We start from the raw sequence: 15,772 nt of genomic DNA on the forward strand, positions 1-15,772 counted from the left end.
ATTTTAAACGGATATGTATATTTGTATATTTGTGTATATATAAATACAAATAAATTAAAAATGTTGTTACCTAATGAATGTGTCCATGCTGAAGATCCACATATAGAACACAAGCAGAGAAAAGATTATGATGATGATGATGATGATCAGGTGATAAGGAATGTCTCTGTTCTCAGTCATGTTTACATCACTGACTCCCTCTGTCTCATCCATGTTAGCTTTACTTCTTGTTGTTTTCCATCTGCTGATTCTCAGCTTCGTGAACTAGTCTACATCTGTGGTGAGTGAGAGTCAGGACATTATACACCAGTGGATTAAAAAAGACGCGCAATGACAGGAAATCGGTTGGTGGGCTGAAATCGGTGCACAGTAAAACAAAATACATTTTTACATTTCACCAAATCAATGGATTCAAACTAAAGAAACAAGCCGGTTTTTAAAATGTAAGAAGTAGAAAGTACAGATATTTGTGTAAGAATTTAATGAGTATAAGTAAAAACTTGTCTGAAAAATAAATAGTGGAGTAAAAAACTGATACCACAAAAAAATCTACTTAAGTACAGTAACAAAGTATTTGTACTTCTTTTTTCTTAAAATAACATTTTAAGTACAGGTATCGTTGTGCCTTCCTAAACAGAGCTGAAGTGTTCTGGTGCCAGGACAGATCCTCAGAGCTCTACCCGCTGTACCAAATAATACAATAAACAAAGAAGTGAGTTACATTAAATTTCTTAATTAATCACTTGTACAAATCTAACTTGTGTTTAAATACCTTAACATTTCCAGAAGTTAATATGAACACTGGGTGAGTAATCATCTAATAAACAGGCAACAGTTTGTGTATATAAATCTATATGCAGGAACATTACTTGTGGTGTACCACAAGAATCGGTTTTTGGTCCAAAACTGTATATAATCTATATCAATGACATGTGCAGAGTATTAGATATACTAAAATGTATTTTATTTGCTAATGCCACAAATATTTTCTGTTCCAGGGATAATATACAACAGCTTTCGGAGGTGATAACAACAGAAATTAATCAATTAAAACAGTGGTTTGATGTAAATAAACTGTCATTAAATACAAACAAAACAAAGATTATGTTATTTGGAAAATATAAAACAATATTCAGGTAGAATTGAAAACTGATAATGTAAGTATAGAAAGAGTATATGGACATGAAGTGTAATTAAGGTGTAATTTTAGATTAAAGATATGCTGAAAACTGCAAATAAAGTATGTTAAAGCAAAGACTATAGCAATACTGAATAAAGTATGAGATATTTTGGAGAAATACATTTATATTACCGTACTTGTTATTGTGTGGAAATTTGTGCAATATTACAAAAAAGAGCTATTAGAATTGTTAATAATGTGAGTGTCAGAATCTGCCACTCTATGCTTGTCTGCCCTGCTGAGCATGCTGTCAGCCCGCTTGAGCATTGCCGCCTCCATCACCGAGGAACTCCCTTGGCAACCTGCTATACCGAAATGGCGTCCATCTTTCAAACACATATAAGGACGCCAAAAACCTAAAATCAGTGCCAGATTGTCTTCAAGGCTTGCCCTAATTACACTCCAGCGTTTTCCCTAATTAATTTAACTCTATTTCTGCCTGACTATTCTCACCTCCGCTCTGCTCTGCTCTGCTCAACGCTCTGCTTGCGCTAAACATTCTCCGGTTCCCGGCTCGGGTCTGCTCGCGTTCAACGTGCTCCGGTTCCCGGTTTGGCTCTGCTATGCTCGCGCTCAACAAGCTCTGACTTCCTGCTCGGCATCCTTGTGCTCCGTGCGCTTTGGCTCACAGAATCGGCTCAGAATCGTCTCTCATCGCGATCTACACGCTCGCATATCTGGCGCAGCTCTTCCTGCTCCCGGCACCGTCATGGTATCCGCATTGGATCCTAAACCTAAATAGCTGGCAGAACAATCTGGCCATCACGGATCCTGCGGATGCACCTGCCTTTTTGCACCGCTCTAACTGCTGTGTTTCGCCGACAAGCGGTGCAGGAGCACCAGATTCAAAACCTCTCTGCAGGCATGCCAGAAATCATGGGATTCTTGCGCACAAGTTTTGGTGACAGAATTCTCAAAGGTACTCCGTTGCCATTGCCGCCTGCTGCCCCGGTCCTGCAGGCACCCACAGCACCAGCCCCTAATTTTGATTAACGGGCGACCCAGACTCCTACTGCTTTTTTATCATGCAGTGTGGTTTGATTTTTAGTATGCACCCCTCTCAATTTGGTGCGGAGCGCTCCAAAGTGGCCTACGTCATTTCCCTCCTGTCAGGTCGAGCCCTAAGGTGGGCCACTGCAGAGTGGGCAAGCCAATCGGCTAACTGCACATCATTTGCCGCCTTTTCTGCCAAACTCCGGAAGGTTTTTGGCTCATCTACGCCGCGCTCTGATCTCAGCCACACAGGGCATCGCTCTGTGGCAGAGTTTGCAGCTGACTTCGGGACCCAGGCCATTGACAGTGGATGAAATCACACAGCACTTTATGATACTTTCCTCCATTGCCTCTCCTCTGCCTTAAGGATGAATTCGCCGCTCGTGATCCACCCCGGGATCTGGATTTTCTGATCATCTTGGCTACACACATCGATCGGCGCATAAGGGAGCCCTGTCAACCTGCTCAGGCTCTTCATCCTTTATCTTTCTCCTACACGCTGTTCCCCACCTTGTGCTTCGGGTCCCGGCACCCGCTCTCTTTCCCCACTGCTGGCCAGGGAGATAGGATGCCACCACCTGACCCCCACCAAGAAGTAGAGACGTCGGTCACTGGGTCTATGCCTCTACTGCAGAGGCAAAGGGCACATGGCCACATCCAGCCCAGTTAAAGGCTCGGCTCGTCTATGAAAGAGGGAGCACCCATGGGCCCCAATTCCCCCGCTCCCTCCAAACCCACTATCTTGGTTCACCTTCAGTCAGGCCTCGAAGGCACAGAATTGCCTGCCGACCTCATTGACCTCAAGCTTGCCAAGCAGCTACAAGTCCCCATGGAACCCCTACCCGAAGCTTTGCTGATCAGAGCCCTGGACGGCAGCCTTTTAGACCGGGCCACTCACTGCACTAAGCCTCTTCTTATGTCAGTGGGATCATGCTCGCGATCCCTTGGATGCAGAAACACAACCCATCTACACCCCATCTACACAATGCATACCACCTTGTGCGTTTCAGGGAGAGTAACAAATGGAAGATCGCCTTCAAAACCCAAGACAGTCCTTACAAGTACCTCAATATGCTGTTCAGCCTTACTAACGCCCTGGCCGTCTTCCAGGCACTGCTCAATGTGGTCCTCAGAGACATTCTCAACAGCTTTGTGTTTGTCTATCTAGATGATATCCTGATCTCCTCCCATTCCATGGACGAACCCATCCGGCAGGTTTTGGAAAGCTCCTCAAAAAACGGGCTGTATGTGAAACCTGAGAAATTTGAATTCCACACCTCACAAACCTTGTTCCTGGGATACCTGCTTTCAGGCTGTAATATCCAGATGGACCCTTCCAGGATCCAGGCCAAGCCCCACCTCCCGCCGCCAACTACAAAGGTTCCTGGGCTTCGCCAATTTTTATCGTCGCTTTGTCAAGGGCTATAGTTTGGTAACGGTGCCCCTCCACCACCTGACGTCCTCCCTCCTCTCGTTCCTTTGGGTCCCCGAGGCTGAGGAGGCGTTTCTCGAGGTTAAAGCCCCGATTCACAGAGGCACCCATCCTCATCTTTCCCAATACAGCCCGGCAATTCGTAGTCAAAGTCGACGCTGCTCTGCCTGTGTTCAATGCGCTTTAGTTCCTGGCTCAGCTGTGTTCTGTTCACGCTTAATGTCCTCCGACTTCCGGCTCGGCATCTTCGCGCTCCGTGCGCTTTGGCTTACTGACTCGGCTCAAAGAATCGGCTTAGAATCAGCTCTCTGAATTAACTCTCATAATCGGCTCTTCTTGCCCTCTGCACGCTTACATTTTTGGCGCAGCTCTTCCTGCTCCCAGCACCGTTGTGGCATCTGCCTTGGATCCTAAACCTGAATAGCTGACACATGCACCCAAGCCTGTCCCAAGCCCCGCCGATTGCCACGCTATGTGCCCAAATCTTGCTGACTACACAGCTCCACGCTCAAACCCTGCCGACGGCGCCACTCTCTGCCTAAACCTTGCTGACTTATCATGTCGACCAGAAAGCCTGAGTGATAACCAAGGACCTGCCCCTAAGGGCAGGCACAAAGAGACTCGCTCCATGCTTTGTCTGGCCTTTCCCGACCTGAAAGGCATTTCACCCAGTGGCTGTCTGCCCCAAATTCCGCTGCGACCTTTCCCCGTCCTAATTTTAGGACATGGATGCCTGTACAGTTGAGTTCATAAAACATTAAGAAGTATACAATTAAGAAGTATACAATAGATGTGTAGAGGTGATTGTGAATGGGGGTTATAATGTTGATTGCATTTGGATGGTTGATTATAGGGTTGTTTAATTTATTGTGAATTTGTTATGTTGTAAGGAATATAAAAATATAAAGATATAGATTTTATATTTAAAGATATGCTGGAATGTTAAAATTGTATATGGGTGGAACAATAATAAGCTTTTGCTTTATCCCACTCCTTTTCAACCATTTTGTAATGTTTAACGTCTGGATGAATGGATGAATTGTTGAACAGTTTTATATTGTGTTCTCAGTTATTAGAAAATGTTGCTTCAAGTTAAAAAAAAAAATTATTTGTGACATGCAGTTACAGCTAAACGTGTTCCGATTCGGATCTCTTGGGGACGTTGATCAGAGAGCTCTTCATTGACACTTCAGCGATGAAAGAGCATCTCTTTATCCTTTTCTTGCTTACAGGTGAGAAAGGAAATCAGTGTGTCTGGTGAGTGTATAAGTGTAAAGGATATTTTTGGTGATGAACACATGATGCCTGCAGTAAAAAAAAAAATTGTGTGTGTAAGAAGTATATTTATGTTAAACATAATGATGGTGTAAAAAGGGACAAATAGTATGAAAATGGCTTTACAGTACAGAGTGCCTGCTCCTAAAGCAGCATTTACAGAAATAGATAAAATCTAATGAAGAGGGACCCATCTTCATTAAGTTGACATTCAATGTCCATTTCCATATCTATAATTTTTGAGGTTGAGAACTGTTCAGTAATGGACACGAATGCCAAAATATTTTAGGCAAATGTATTCTAAAGCCAAAGTAGCAAACTGTTTATATAATTTACAGTCCAAAACCATCACCATGTTTCTTGAGTTTAAGTCTTCACAGTAACATCATGGATCTTAACACATGACAAAACATCATTATAGGACGATAGGTTAAATAAACAAAGCTGTGTGATGAAAATGTTTGGATTGGCCACACACTTTAAATAACAATAAGAAATTCCCTCTCAAAACTACAGGAACACTAGTAGATAGTCAGCTCTCTGTGTTCATGCAGAGGAACGAGGACTGATGAGGCTTTTTAATCCCAATTCGCTCTTACAATTCCTTCTTATGGGAAGATTTTCCTCTAGAGGTTGTGAAGATTTGTGGAGATTTATTTAGCTAACGGTGTTAGCTAACTGATGTAGGTACAAAAGTGAGAAAGCCTCAGGTGGAATCAGTGTCCCAAAGGTGTTTGATAGGGTTGGTGCAGGAGATCTTCTAACCCATGTAAAGCAGTTCCCCTTCAGGAACTCGAGCTGCGTCAAGAACACTTTGGGAACGCTTCTGCGTTGTCCACGCTCTCAATCTCTGGATGATAATTCTGAATTAGGTCGTGTCTCAAATAAAGTCCCAGGACTGGTTTGTCACTATAGATCTGTAGTTCGCTTGCAGAGCTGAAGCTAACTAATACTGGGACTTTCCATTTGGTCTTGCCCTCTTAGCATCCAAGCACTTCCTTTCAGACCTCAGAGGCCACCATGTGTTGGTCTGTACGGACAACAAGTCTGTGTTCTCCGATATCAACCACCAGGGGGACCTGCAATCTCGCCTTCTGTACAAGCTGGCACGTTAGATACTTCTGTGGGCTGAATGGAAGCTCCTCTCTTTGAGGGCACCGTATATCCCAGGCCACTATAATCAGGAAGCAGACGCCGTTTTGAGGCAAGGGCTGAGGTCAGGGAAATGGTGACCTTACCTGGAAATTGTTGAGCAGATTTAGGAGAGATTTTACAGAGAAGAACACAAGTGGACCTGTTTGCAACTCAAGGGACGTCACACTGTCATCTTTGGTTCTTTTTTACTCCCCCAGCCCCTCCAAGGCTGGACGCAATGGTACAGGTGTAGCGCCTTTTCCCCATTAAGGCTGCTCCCTGGAGTTCTGGATAGAGTTCGCTGGGACAGAGTTCTTGTACTCTCGGTGTACCATGGTGGCCAGGCAGGCCATGGTTTGCGGAACTGGTAGCCATTTTCAAACACCCCCTGAGATATCTCTCAGGAGTGATCTTCTCTCTCAGGCAGGGGGCAAAATAGTTTACCCCAGTTCAGCGCTGAAGAGACAGTGGCTCTGGATGACTCCTAGATTCTGGTCTCTCCACCAACGTGGTAAAGACCAACCTCCAGTCCAGAGCTCCCTCCATGAATAGGTCCTATGCCGTGAGATGGCGCTTGTTCATGGCATGATGCGAACGGCACCACTTAATCCAGTTAACTGCCTGGTCGACCCAGTGCTGAAATTCCTCAAAGAACAGTTTACCAAAGGGTTGTCTCCTTCCACCCCGAAGGTTTACGTGTTCCTCGCTGGGTAAAGACATTTTGGCGACACATTACTTTCACGGTATCCAGAGGCTGAGGCCTCCAGTTTGATCTGGAGCGCCTGCGTGGGATTTGTCAATTGTCTTGGAGGCTCTGTTTGAGCCTCCTTTTAAGACATTGACTAAGGTTCTTTACAGTAAAGACTGTGTTTCTTCTGTCTATCTCCTCCCTCAAGAGATTAGAGGATTTTCAGGCCCTCTCTGTGGCCCCCTCACTCTTGGAATTTACTCCAGGCATGGCCAGTGCCTTTCTCTACCCCAAAGTCGAGTATGTCCCCAAGGTACCCCCAGTCGTCCCATGATCTGTTATACTTTTCTCCTCCTTTTTATGCCCCAGACTAGGAGAAGCTTAACTGACGTCCACAAAACTGAACTGTGGAGGAAGTCAGAGCAGCTGTTCATCTGCTATGGCCCTCCGAGGAGGGGTCTTCCTGCCAACAAGCAGGGCCTTAGCAAGTGGGTTGTGGATTCTTCTCTGACCTTTTGTGTCAGAGCTCACTCTACTTGGAGTGTGGCACCCTCTAGGGCTTTGTCCTCTGGAGTTTTCCTCCAAGACATCTGCAACACTGCGGGCTTTGTCAGGTTTTACAGCCTTGGCCTTAGTGCCACTAGTGGCCCCTCCGTCCTTCAACCTAGCTGTGCTCTTCTACAGTAGACAGGGATTGGTCACTCTGGCTTTATTGGACACTCGTTCCCAAAGCATTGTTGATGCAACTTGTGGAACATCTCCAGGTTATGAATGCAACTATAGTTGCCAGAAGGAACGAGACACTGCGTCTCCAAGCCATACTGCCTGCTTCCCTAAAGCGCTTCCTTCCCTTGTGCTTTGATAGTTTCCTGGTCATGACGTAATCCCCACACGTGATGACGCGCTTTTCCATTGGACTCATTACACACGTGATTCAGAGCGTAAACAACGCGGAAGCATTCCCAAAGTGTTGTTAATGCAGCATCTCATTTATTCTGGGAACTATGGTTGCCTTAATAACCTAGAGATGATCTTCATGGAGATGGTTTGGTGCACAGGGGCACTGTCATGCTGAAACAGATTTGGGTCTCCAAGTTCAAATTTTGCCTCCAAGTGGAGGCAAAATTTCTCCAACTTTGTGGTAACATTTTAGGAAGAACCACATAAGTCAGGTGTCCCAGTAGTTTTGTCCATTTAGTGTATGTCTAGGAAAAAGCCTTTTTTCAGTCTTCACCCTCAGTATTTGGTGTCTATAATATGATTAATTAAATCTAGATGCTGTGAAGTAAGCAACTATTTAGCACAAAAACACTTTTAACTCTCCTCCACAGGATTCATTCCCTTCACTCTCTCTATTCCTCGTAAGTATTATCTGATCCAGCAAGGAAAAATATGGAGTGATGCTCAGACCTACTGCCGAGCTACACACACTGACCTGGCCACCATAGAAGACGCCAAAAACATGATCCGAGTCCAATATGTTGCACAGAGTGAAAATTTTAAATCTAGTGCTTGGATTGGGCTTTCAAATGATGTCAACAGCTGGCACTGGTCAATGGGAAATCAACCACTTGGAAGCTTTTATACCTGGTTTGGAACAAATCCTGACAACTGGAAGGGAAAAGAAGCTTGTGTTACAATAGCTCCATCGGGTTGGTACGATTGTCCATGTGCTAACGTGTATCCTTTTGTCTGCTATGATGGTAAGGAACAACATATTACATGCTTTGGTCATTTTCTTAATGGAGAATTGTAATTGAAATTAACAAAATGAAAAACATGCTCTAGTGCACATGGATTGCACTGAATAAAGTATACACTAGCTTTATATTATGCTGGTTGGAGGGAGATGTTACAAGGACAAAGGAGAGACAGTCACTAGTAGGGGTGTAACGGTACACAACATTCACGGTTCGTGAATAAATAATGGGTATTTTTAGTTTTTCTCATTGACCTTAATCCTGGTTTAAAGTGCTTTAAGATTAAACAGTGAATGAAGTGGTGGATTTACATTCAGTTCCAAATCTTTTTATTTATTAGTGCATTACACTGAGTAGATCAAAGTAAAATAAAACCAGAAGGATATTTTAAGATACAGTAAAACCCTGTTGTACGAGCAACTAATAGTACGAGCAAACGGAGATACGATCGACATTGCTCGCAAAATTTTACCCTATTTCACGAGCAAACCCACGCTGCCGGTTCCCTGCTTTCGGACGAGGGAAGCATCAGTCGCTTAGTTGATGACGTATCACTCGGTCGCTCTCGTTGTTCAGTGCAGCAAAAACAACAAACTTTTTTTAGCGTTATATTTTTATTTCACTAGAAATCTTGAAAAATGTCTCCCAAGAAAATCAGTGATGGTGCTGAGAAAACGAAAGTAAATAGAATTATCATTGAAACCAAGAAGGTTATGAGCGTGGTGCGCTTCTCACACACGCAATCAACCACTACCACATGGGTAAGGGTTAAATTATGTTTACATTATGGTAATTTGCAGTGTATTTGTTTGTTAAAATAGGCTACAAATACTTTTTAAGTGCAGAAATAAGCGATCAAATGAGGTTTCGGAATGGATTAAATCATTTTACATTCATTCTTATGGGGAAAACTAGTTCGAACATACGAGCAAATGGACCTACGAGCAATTTTCAAGAACGAATTATGCTCGTCCAACGGGGTTTTACTGTACTAACATTTCTGTTTGAATGCATTGTGGAGGCCAATTGAAATGTTTTAGTAACAGAGTTTGGTAATGGTAACAGAACGATCCCGATAATGTCTGGCTAGAAAGTATTTCCTACCAGACAGTATTGCATAGTAGTGTAGTGAATAGGGGTGTAACGGTATACGTATTTGTACCGAGCATTTTCGGTACGGGTGCACATACTGAATGCAATCCTTTTTACATGCAGGTCATAGTAACAATCTAGGTTCCCTCAGGAACATATTAAGTGGTGGACCGCAAGTTTGTTTAGTCTCCGCCTTTGCACAATGAGCAAATTTTTTTTTTTATTATATAAACACTATGGATACTTTAGCGTTTGATGTGCAGCTTCAAGAATTTCTCTTAAAATCATAAAATCCTGACAATTTCACATAATTCAAATCCATCTTCTTCCAAGATGGCACAGCAGATGGCTTCCTCGGTGTGGAGTTTTCCAGTTGCTTAACAGTTTTTGTTAGTTTGTCCTGACTTTTGTATTTCATCTACAGTCACATTTACCAGGGATGAACTGCTGAACATTCGGCAGAACACACCACACAATCTTTTGAAGGTTTTTGACTATTGGGACGTTTTGCTGTAGTTGGCAGAGCAGCCACGTTCTTCAAATGCTTTAAGACTCGTAAGCATGGAAAGCGATTTGGGGTGCTGGTCAGACAGCATGGCTTTAGAACTGCACTGCCTAGTGGCCATCTTGCAAATCTTCGCTCTCTACCCAGCAAAATGGTTAAACTTCTCCTGCTCTCTTTGTCAATTAAGGACTTTTTAAACAAAGGAGATTAGAGTGGCAGAGAGGAGCTGCTGTAATAACGCTAATGAGAGGAGCTGCTGTAATAACGCTAATGAGAGAAGCTGCTGTAATAACGCTAATGAGAGAAGCTGCTGTGATAACGCTAATAAGAGGAGCTTCAGTGTGGAAAGGCCTGAGGGACAATCACAATCTAAAAGACACCATCCAGCTCTGTAGGGAATCAACAACTGGTTAATGATCAGAATGAGTTTTACTGTAGATCCGAAACCGAAAATCTTTAACAGATCACTGGAACTGTGTGAAGTTCCTGCCTGCTTTAAATGTTCGACCATCATCCCCATCCCAAAAAAAACACAAATCACTGAACATAATGTCTCCAGACTGATTGCTCTAATGTCTGTGGTCATAAAAATTTTTTTATTAAAAATGAAGGATGGAAGGAATGAAGACATCTGTTAAAGTCTGCTGAAATAACCAGAACAGAATAACCAGAATTGTTAGGATCATAACTTTAGAAAATCAAATATTGAATGTAAAAACACACACACACACACACACACACACACATCTGAATGATCCAAATGGGGTCTAACAAATGATAACTATTTAATTAAATATTTCAATTTGTTAAATTTTATTTAATCAGTTACATTTCTGCCAAATATTATCGATCACTCAATTAAATCAATAATAAACAAGTATATTGCATTCATTTGATTTATTTTAATTAACTTATTTTATTTTTATAAAAATATTCAGAGATATTATTTTATATATTATATTATATGCCCAGCAGGCATTGTATTCAAAATTGTTACACATTTTTAAATGTTGATCACATATGTTAATAATAGTAAACTTTGTTAATAAAAAAATACAACTTCCTTTAAACTGTACCGAAATTGAACCGGATTGTAAGTGAAAAACTGAAGTAGGAACCGAACCGTGAATGTTGTGTACCGTTACACCCCTACTAGTGACTGTCTCTCCTTTGTCCTTGTAACGTCTCCCTCCAACCAGCATAATATAAAGCTAGTGTATACTTTATTCAGTGCAATCCATGTGCACTAGAGCAGCATATGAGCTCATCCAAGTTTCCTAAATAGTGACCATTTTTAAACAAATATCTGAAGTTTCTGTGACATCAGCGATTTACAGTGCTGTCGAGGCATGTTTTTCATTTTGTTAAGGTTTGTGACTGTAAGCATTTATTCTGTTTAACAGTGTAAAATGAATTGTATGTAACTGTGTTTGTTTTTTTATTCTCACAGCCACTAAAAGCACAGGACAATACATTTACTACTCTAGTTTAAAGAATTGGTCTGATGCTCAAAGTTACTGCAGACAGTATCACACAGATCTGGCCAGTGCAAAAACCTCAACAGAGAATTCAATCATCAAAGCAATGATCAAAGTCAACACATGGTTTGGTCTGTTCAGAGATTCGTGGAAATGGTCAGATGGTACCATTTTACCAGCATTCCCATGATGCCTGGACAACCAGATAATCTCATGAAGAACGAAAACTGTATGGCTTTAACGAATAGTAAAGCATCTGATGAGCTTTGCTCAGACATAAAACCTTTCTTCTGTTACTCCTGTGAGTTTCATTCACTCTCATATTCACCCCAATTCATAGCTTTTACAGGTATTATTGTGTATTTGATGCGTGTTTTCTTGTTTACCAGCAATCACAGAACGAAAACAAATCATTCGAGTCAAACTTCAGGCCAATTCAGATGTTAATGATCCTTCACTAAAGGAAGCCGTCCTGAATAAGGTGGGTTTCATCCTCCACTATTGTCAAAATAATTTCTCAGTAATGCAGCCAGAACCTCAGCCTTCATCTCATTAGTAGTGTTTTTAGAATAATAAATTATATAATAACGACACAGATTTCTCTTTTGTATACTATTTAGCACTAAAGCTCATGTTCTCCGCTTTAGATTTGGCAAAAACTCAGTGTTTACTGGAACATCACTGTGAAATGGAGAGGAATCAGATGGATTGGTGTTTAAAAAGAGAAAAGCAGATGTGATGTGATGTAAATGTCTTTTGTGTCTCTCAGTAGGCTGTTAAATGATATAGCTATATATAACCACATTAGGAGAGAGAATATGTTTAGAAATATACAGGAGATAAGGAGGCGGAAGCTGAAGAAAACGCAAACAAAGTTTGAGAATACTCAGGAGATAATCCACCAATACTTGTAGTGAAGCAGTAATATCCAGTGGTGCGCTCCGGGAGCGCGGTCCACAAAGTTCTGTGAAAGCAGAGACAGTTTGTGTAGAGAATCCACGGATCCGCGCTATGGAAAGCGCAGCGCTGGGCAGCAACGAATAAACGTGGTGCAGACAGCGTGAACATGGAAAACAGCAGGATCGGGGTAATCCGGGGTGCCGTTGAGAGAATGCGGAGATCGAGAAGAAGGGTACGTAGCGGGATACGTATACGCGATTACACAGACCGACATGAACCAACACATACGATCATGCACAAACAATAACGGACCGCGAGTGTGTGGAGGTGAGGGGCTTAACTAGGAGATGGGATGAGTGAGTGAATGAGAGTCAGTGTGATCAGCATGACTGCGAGGAGCGCACGGGAGAAGAAGCAGGGTGCTTCGGGGAATGCCGCCCCTGAAGGGGGCGTGGCAGGGGGATTCCTGACATACCAACATTAAGTGGCAAATTCGCCCCCCCCTTGTGCTCGAGATATTAGGGTTCGGCGACATAAAAAAAATCTACATAACCGATTAAAAATGCTTAGACAAAGCGAGAATTTTGCGGTTCCACTTCCACAACGTTGACATAGGTTTGGCGAGTTAACCGAGATAAGTGGGTTCGACTGTATATATATATATATATATGGTTAGGGCTTTGTTTTTTTAATATACAGTGAGGAAAATAAGTATTTGAACACCCTGCTATTTTGCAAGTTCTCCCACTTAGAAATCATGGAGGGGTCTGAAATTGTCATCGTAGGTGCATGTCCACTGTAAGAGACATAATCTAAAAAAAAAAAAAATCCAGAAATCACAATGTATGATTTTTAAACTATTTATTTGTATGATACAGCTGCAAATAAGTATTTGAACACCTGAGAAATTCAATGTTAATATTTGGTACAGTAGCCTTTGTTTGCAATTACAGAGGTCAAATGTTTCCTGTAGTTTTTTTTACCAGGTTTGCAGGAGAGATTTTGGCCCACTCCTCCACACAGATCTTCTCTAGATCAGTCAGGTTTCTGGCCTTCAGGTTGCTGAGAAACACAGAGTTTAAGCTCCCTCCAAAGATTCTTTATTGGGTTTAGGTCTGGAGACTGGCTAGGCGACACCAGAACCTTGATATGCTTCTTACAGAGCCACTCCTTGGTTATCCTGGCTGTGTGCTTCGGGTCATTGTCATGTTGGAAGACCCAGCCTCGACCCATCTTCAATGCTTCAACTGAGGGAAGGAGGTTGTTCCCCAAAATCTCACAATACATGGCCCCGGTCATCCTCTCCTTAATACAGTGCAGTCGCCCTTTCCCATATGCAGAAAAACACCCCCAAAGCATGATGCTACCACCCCCATGCTTCACAGTAGGGATGGTGTTCTTGGAATGGTACTCATCATTCTTCTTCCTCCAAACACGTTTAGTGGAATTATGACCCAAAAGTTCTATTTTGGTCTCATCTGACCACATGACTTTCTCCCATGACTCCTCTGGATCATCCAAATGGTCATTAGCAAACTTAAGACGTGCCTGGACATGTGCTGGTTTAAGCAGAGGAACCTTCCGTGCCATGCATGATTTCAAACCATGACGTCTTAGTGTATTACCAACAGTAACCTTGGAAACGGTGGTTCCAGCTCCTCCCGTGTAGTTCTGGGCTGATTTCTCACCTTCCTTAGGATCATTGAGACCCCACGAGGTGAGATTTTGCATGGAGCCCCAGTCCGAGGAGATTGACAGTCATGTTTAGCTTCTTCCATTTTCTAATGATTGCTCCAACAGTGGACCTTTTTCACCAAGCTGCTTGGCAATTTCCCCGTAGCCCTTTCCAGCCTTGTGGAGGTGTACAATTTTGTCTCTATTGTCTTTGGACAGCTCTTTGGTCTTGGTCATGTTAGTAGTTGGATTCTTACTGATTGTATGGGGTGGACAGGTGTCTTTATGCAGCTAACGACCTCAAACAGGTGCATCTAATTTAGGATAATAAATGTAGTGGAGGTGGACATTTTAAAGGCAGACTAACAGGTCTTTGAGGGTCAGAATTCTAGCTGATAGACAAGTGTTCAAATACTTATTTGCAGCTGTATCATACAAATAAATAAATAAATCATATATTATGATTTCTGGATTTTTTTTTTAGATTATGTCTCTCACAGTGGACATGCACCTACGATGACAATTTCAGACCCTCCGTGATTTCTAAGTGGGTGAACTTGCAAAATAGCAGCGTGTTCAAATACTTATTTTCCTCACTATATAAAAGTTATTTATTCAACAACTCTATTTACAACTACAACTCTACAACTTTATAAAATATAGTAGTGATATTTATATGGTGTCACTGGGTTTACTGTCTCTTTGTATTATGTTGAACTTTTTGTTTTGTGTAAAATTATGCACATGTGCATTTTATGTAACTAGTTTAAGTGTTGTGTAATTCCAACTACTGCACTGTTTATCGATCAAATGACAATAAAAGCCTACATGGATTATTTGACCTTTAATATAACTTCCTTTCATTCTTTCATTGCAGTTAGTGGATTTTCTGAGATGCAAGAATTTCCAATTTTGTGCTGTAATTATTTTTTGTTCTTGTTTATATTTAGATTTATATACATGGAGGGCTGTCAAAATTATCGCGTTAACGCAAACTTATTTTAACGGCACACATTTTATTAACACGCGATTAATGCAGCACACATTTCTGTTTGACCATTTTTGTTAAAAATATATACAAACTGTGGTCCTGAGTCGTGTAGCAGACTATTGATGTTAACTACATGTGTCTGTGTCGGTGATGGTTGGTTAATTGACACTGAGAGTCGGGTGGATGGTCTCTCAAAAGCTTCTTTTATTGTACTAGACAGACACTGGGACAACAGGACCATAGGTTGATTAAATTGCAGATCATTGATGCTGCATGACAGTCAGCAGCGAGGCTTCATGAGACTGCTGCCGATTTTTACATTTTCTCAGCTTTAATTCTCATTTATTCACATTAATGCAGTGAAACTATAAACTCAAGTGACCAACATTTTACATATTTTAGTATGAAAGAAAGACAGCTGTAAAAAGTCCAACTCTCGAATGATGCAGCTCATGGCTCAGCACGTGCGAATGTGCAGCACGTGTGTTAATGCTAACGGCTACCGTTTCACATAAAAACTTTCTTTCGGCTTCTCCCATTAGGGGTCGCCACAGCGGACATGACAGTCTTAAATGAAATAAACAGAGGTTTAGAGTTTACAAACAGAATAACACACACACTCTTCGTTATATCATCACACATAGCACATATTTGACTCGACTAACATGACTAGGAGCCGACAGTAAACTTGTGTGCATAACAAAAGTCCAGCTTTGCGCTCAAAAACAAT

The 15,772-nt window shown here is 42.0% G+C and overlaps 1 protein-coding gene across 1 annotated transcript; it reads left to right on the forward strand.

The window, feature by feature from the left end:
- The first annotated feature begins 4,765 nt into the window (after positions 1-4,765).
- LOC124389379 (C-type lectin-like) lies at positions 4,766-11,667 on the forward strand. The gene is made up of 3 exons (XM_046854756.1): positions 4,766-4,837; positions 8,034-8,405; positions 11,450-11,667. Exons 1-3 carry the CDS (start codon positions 4,801-4,803, stop codon positions 11,665-11,667), a joined length of 627 nt encoding a protein of 208 aa, XP_046710712.1. The 5' UTR covers positions 4,766-4,800.
- Positions 11,668-15,772: the final 4,105 nt, after the last annotated feature.

The sequence above is a fragment of the Silurus meridionalis genome, chromosome 7 (genome assembly GCF_014805685.1).
Source record: "Silurus meridionalis isolate SWU-2019-XX chromosome 7, ASM1480568v1, whole genome shotgun sequence".
Classification (NCBI taxonomy): domain Eukaryota; kingdom Metazoa; phylum Chordata; class Actinopteri; order Siluriformes; family Siluridae; genus Silurus; species Silurus meridionalis.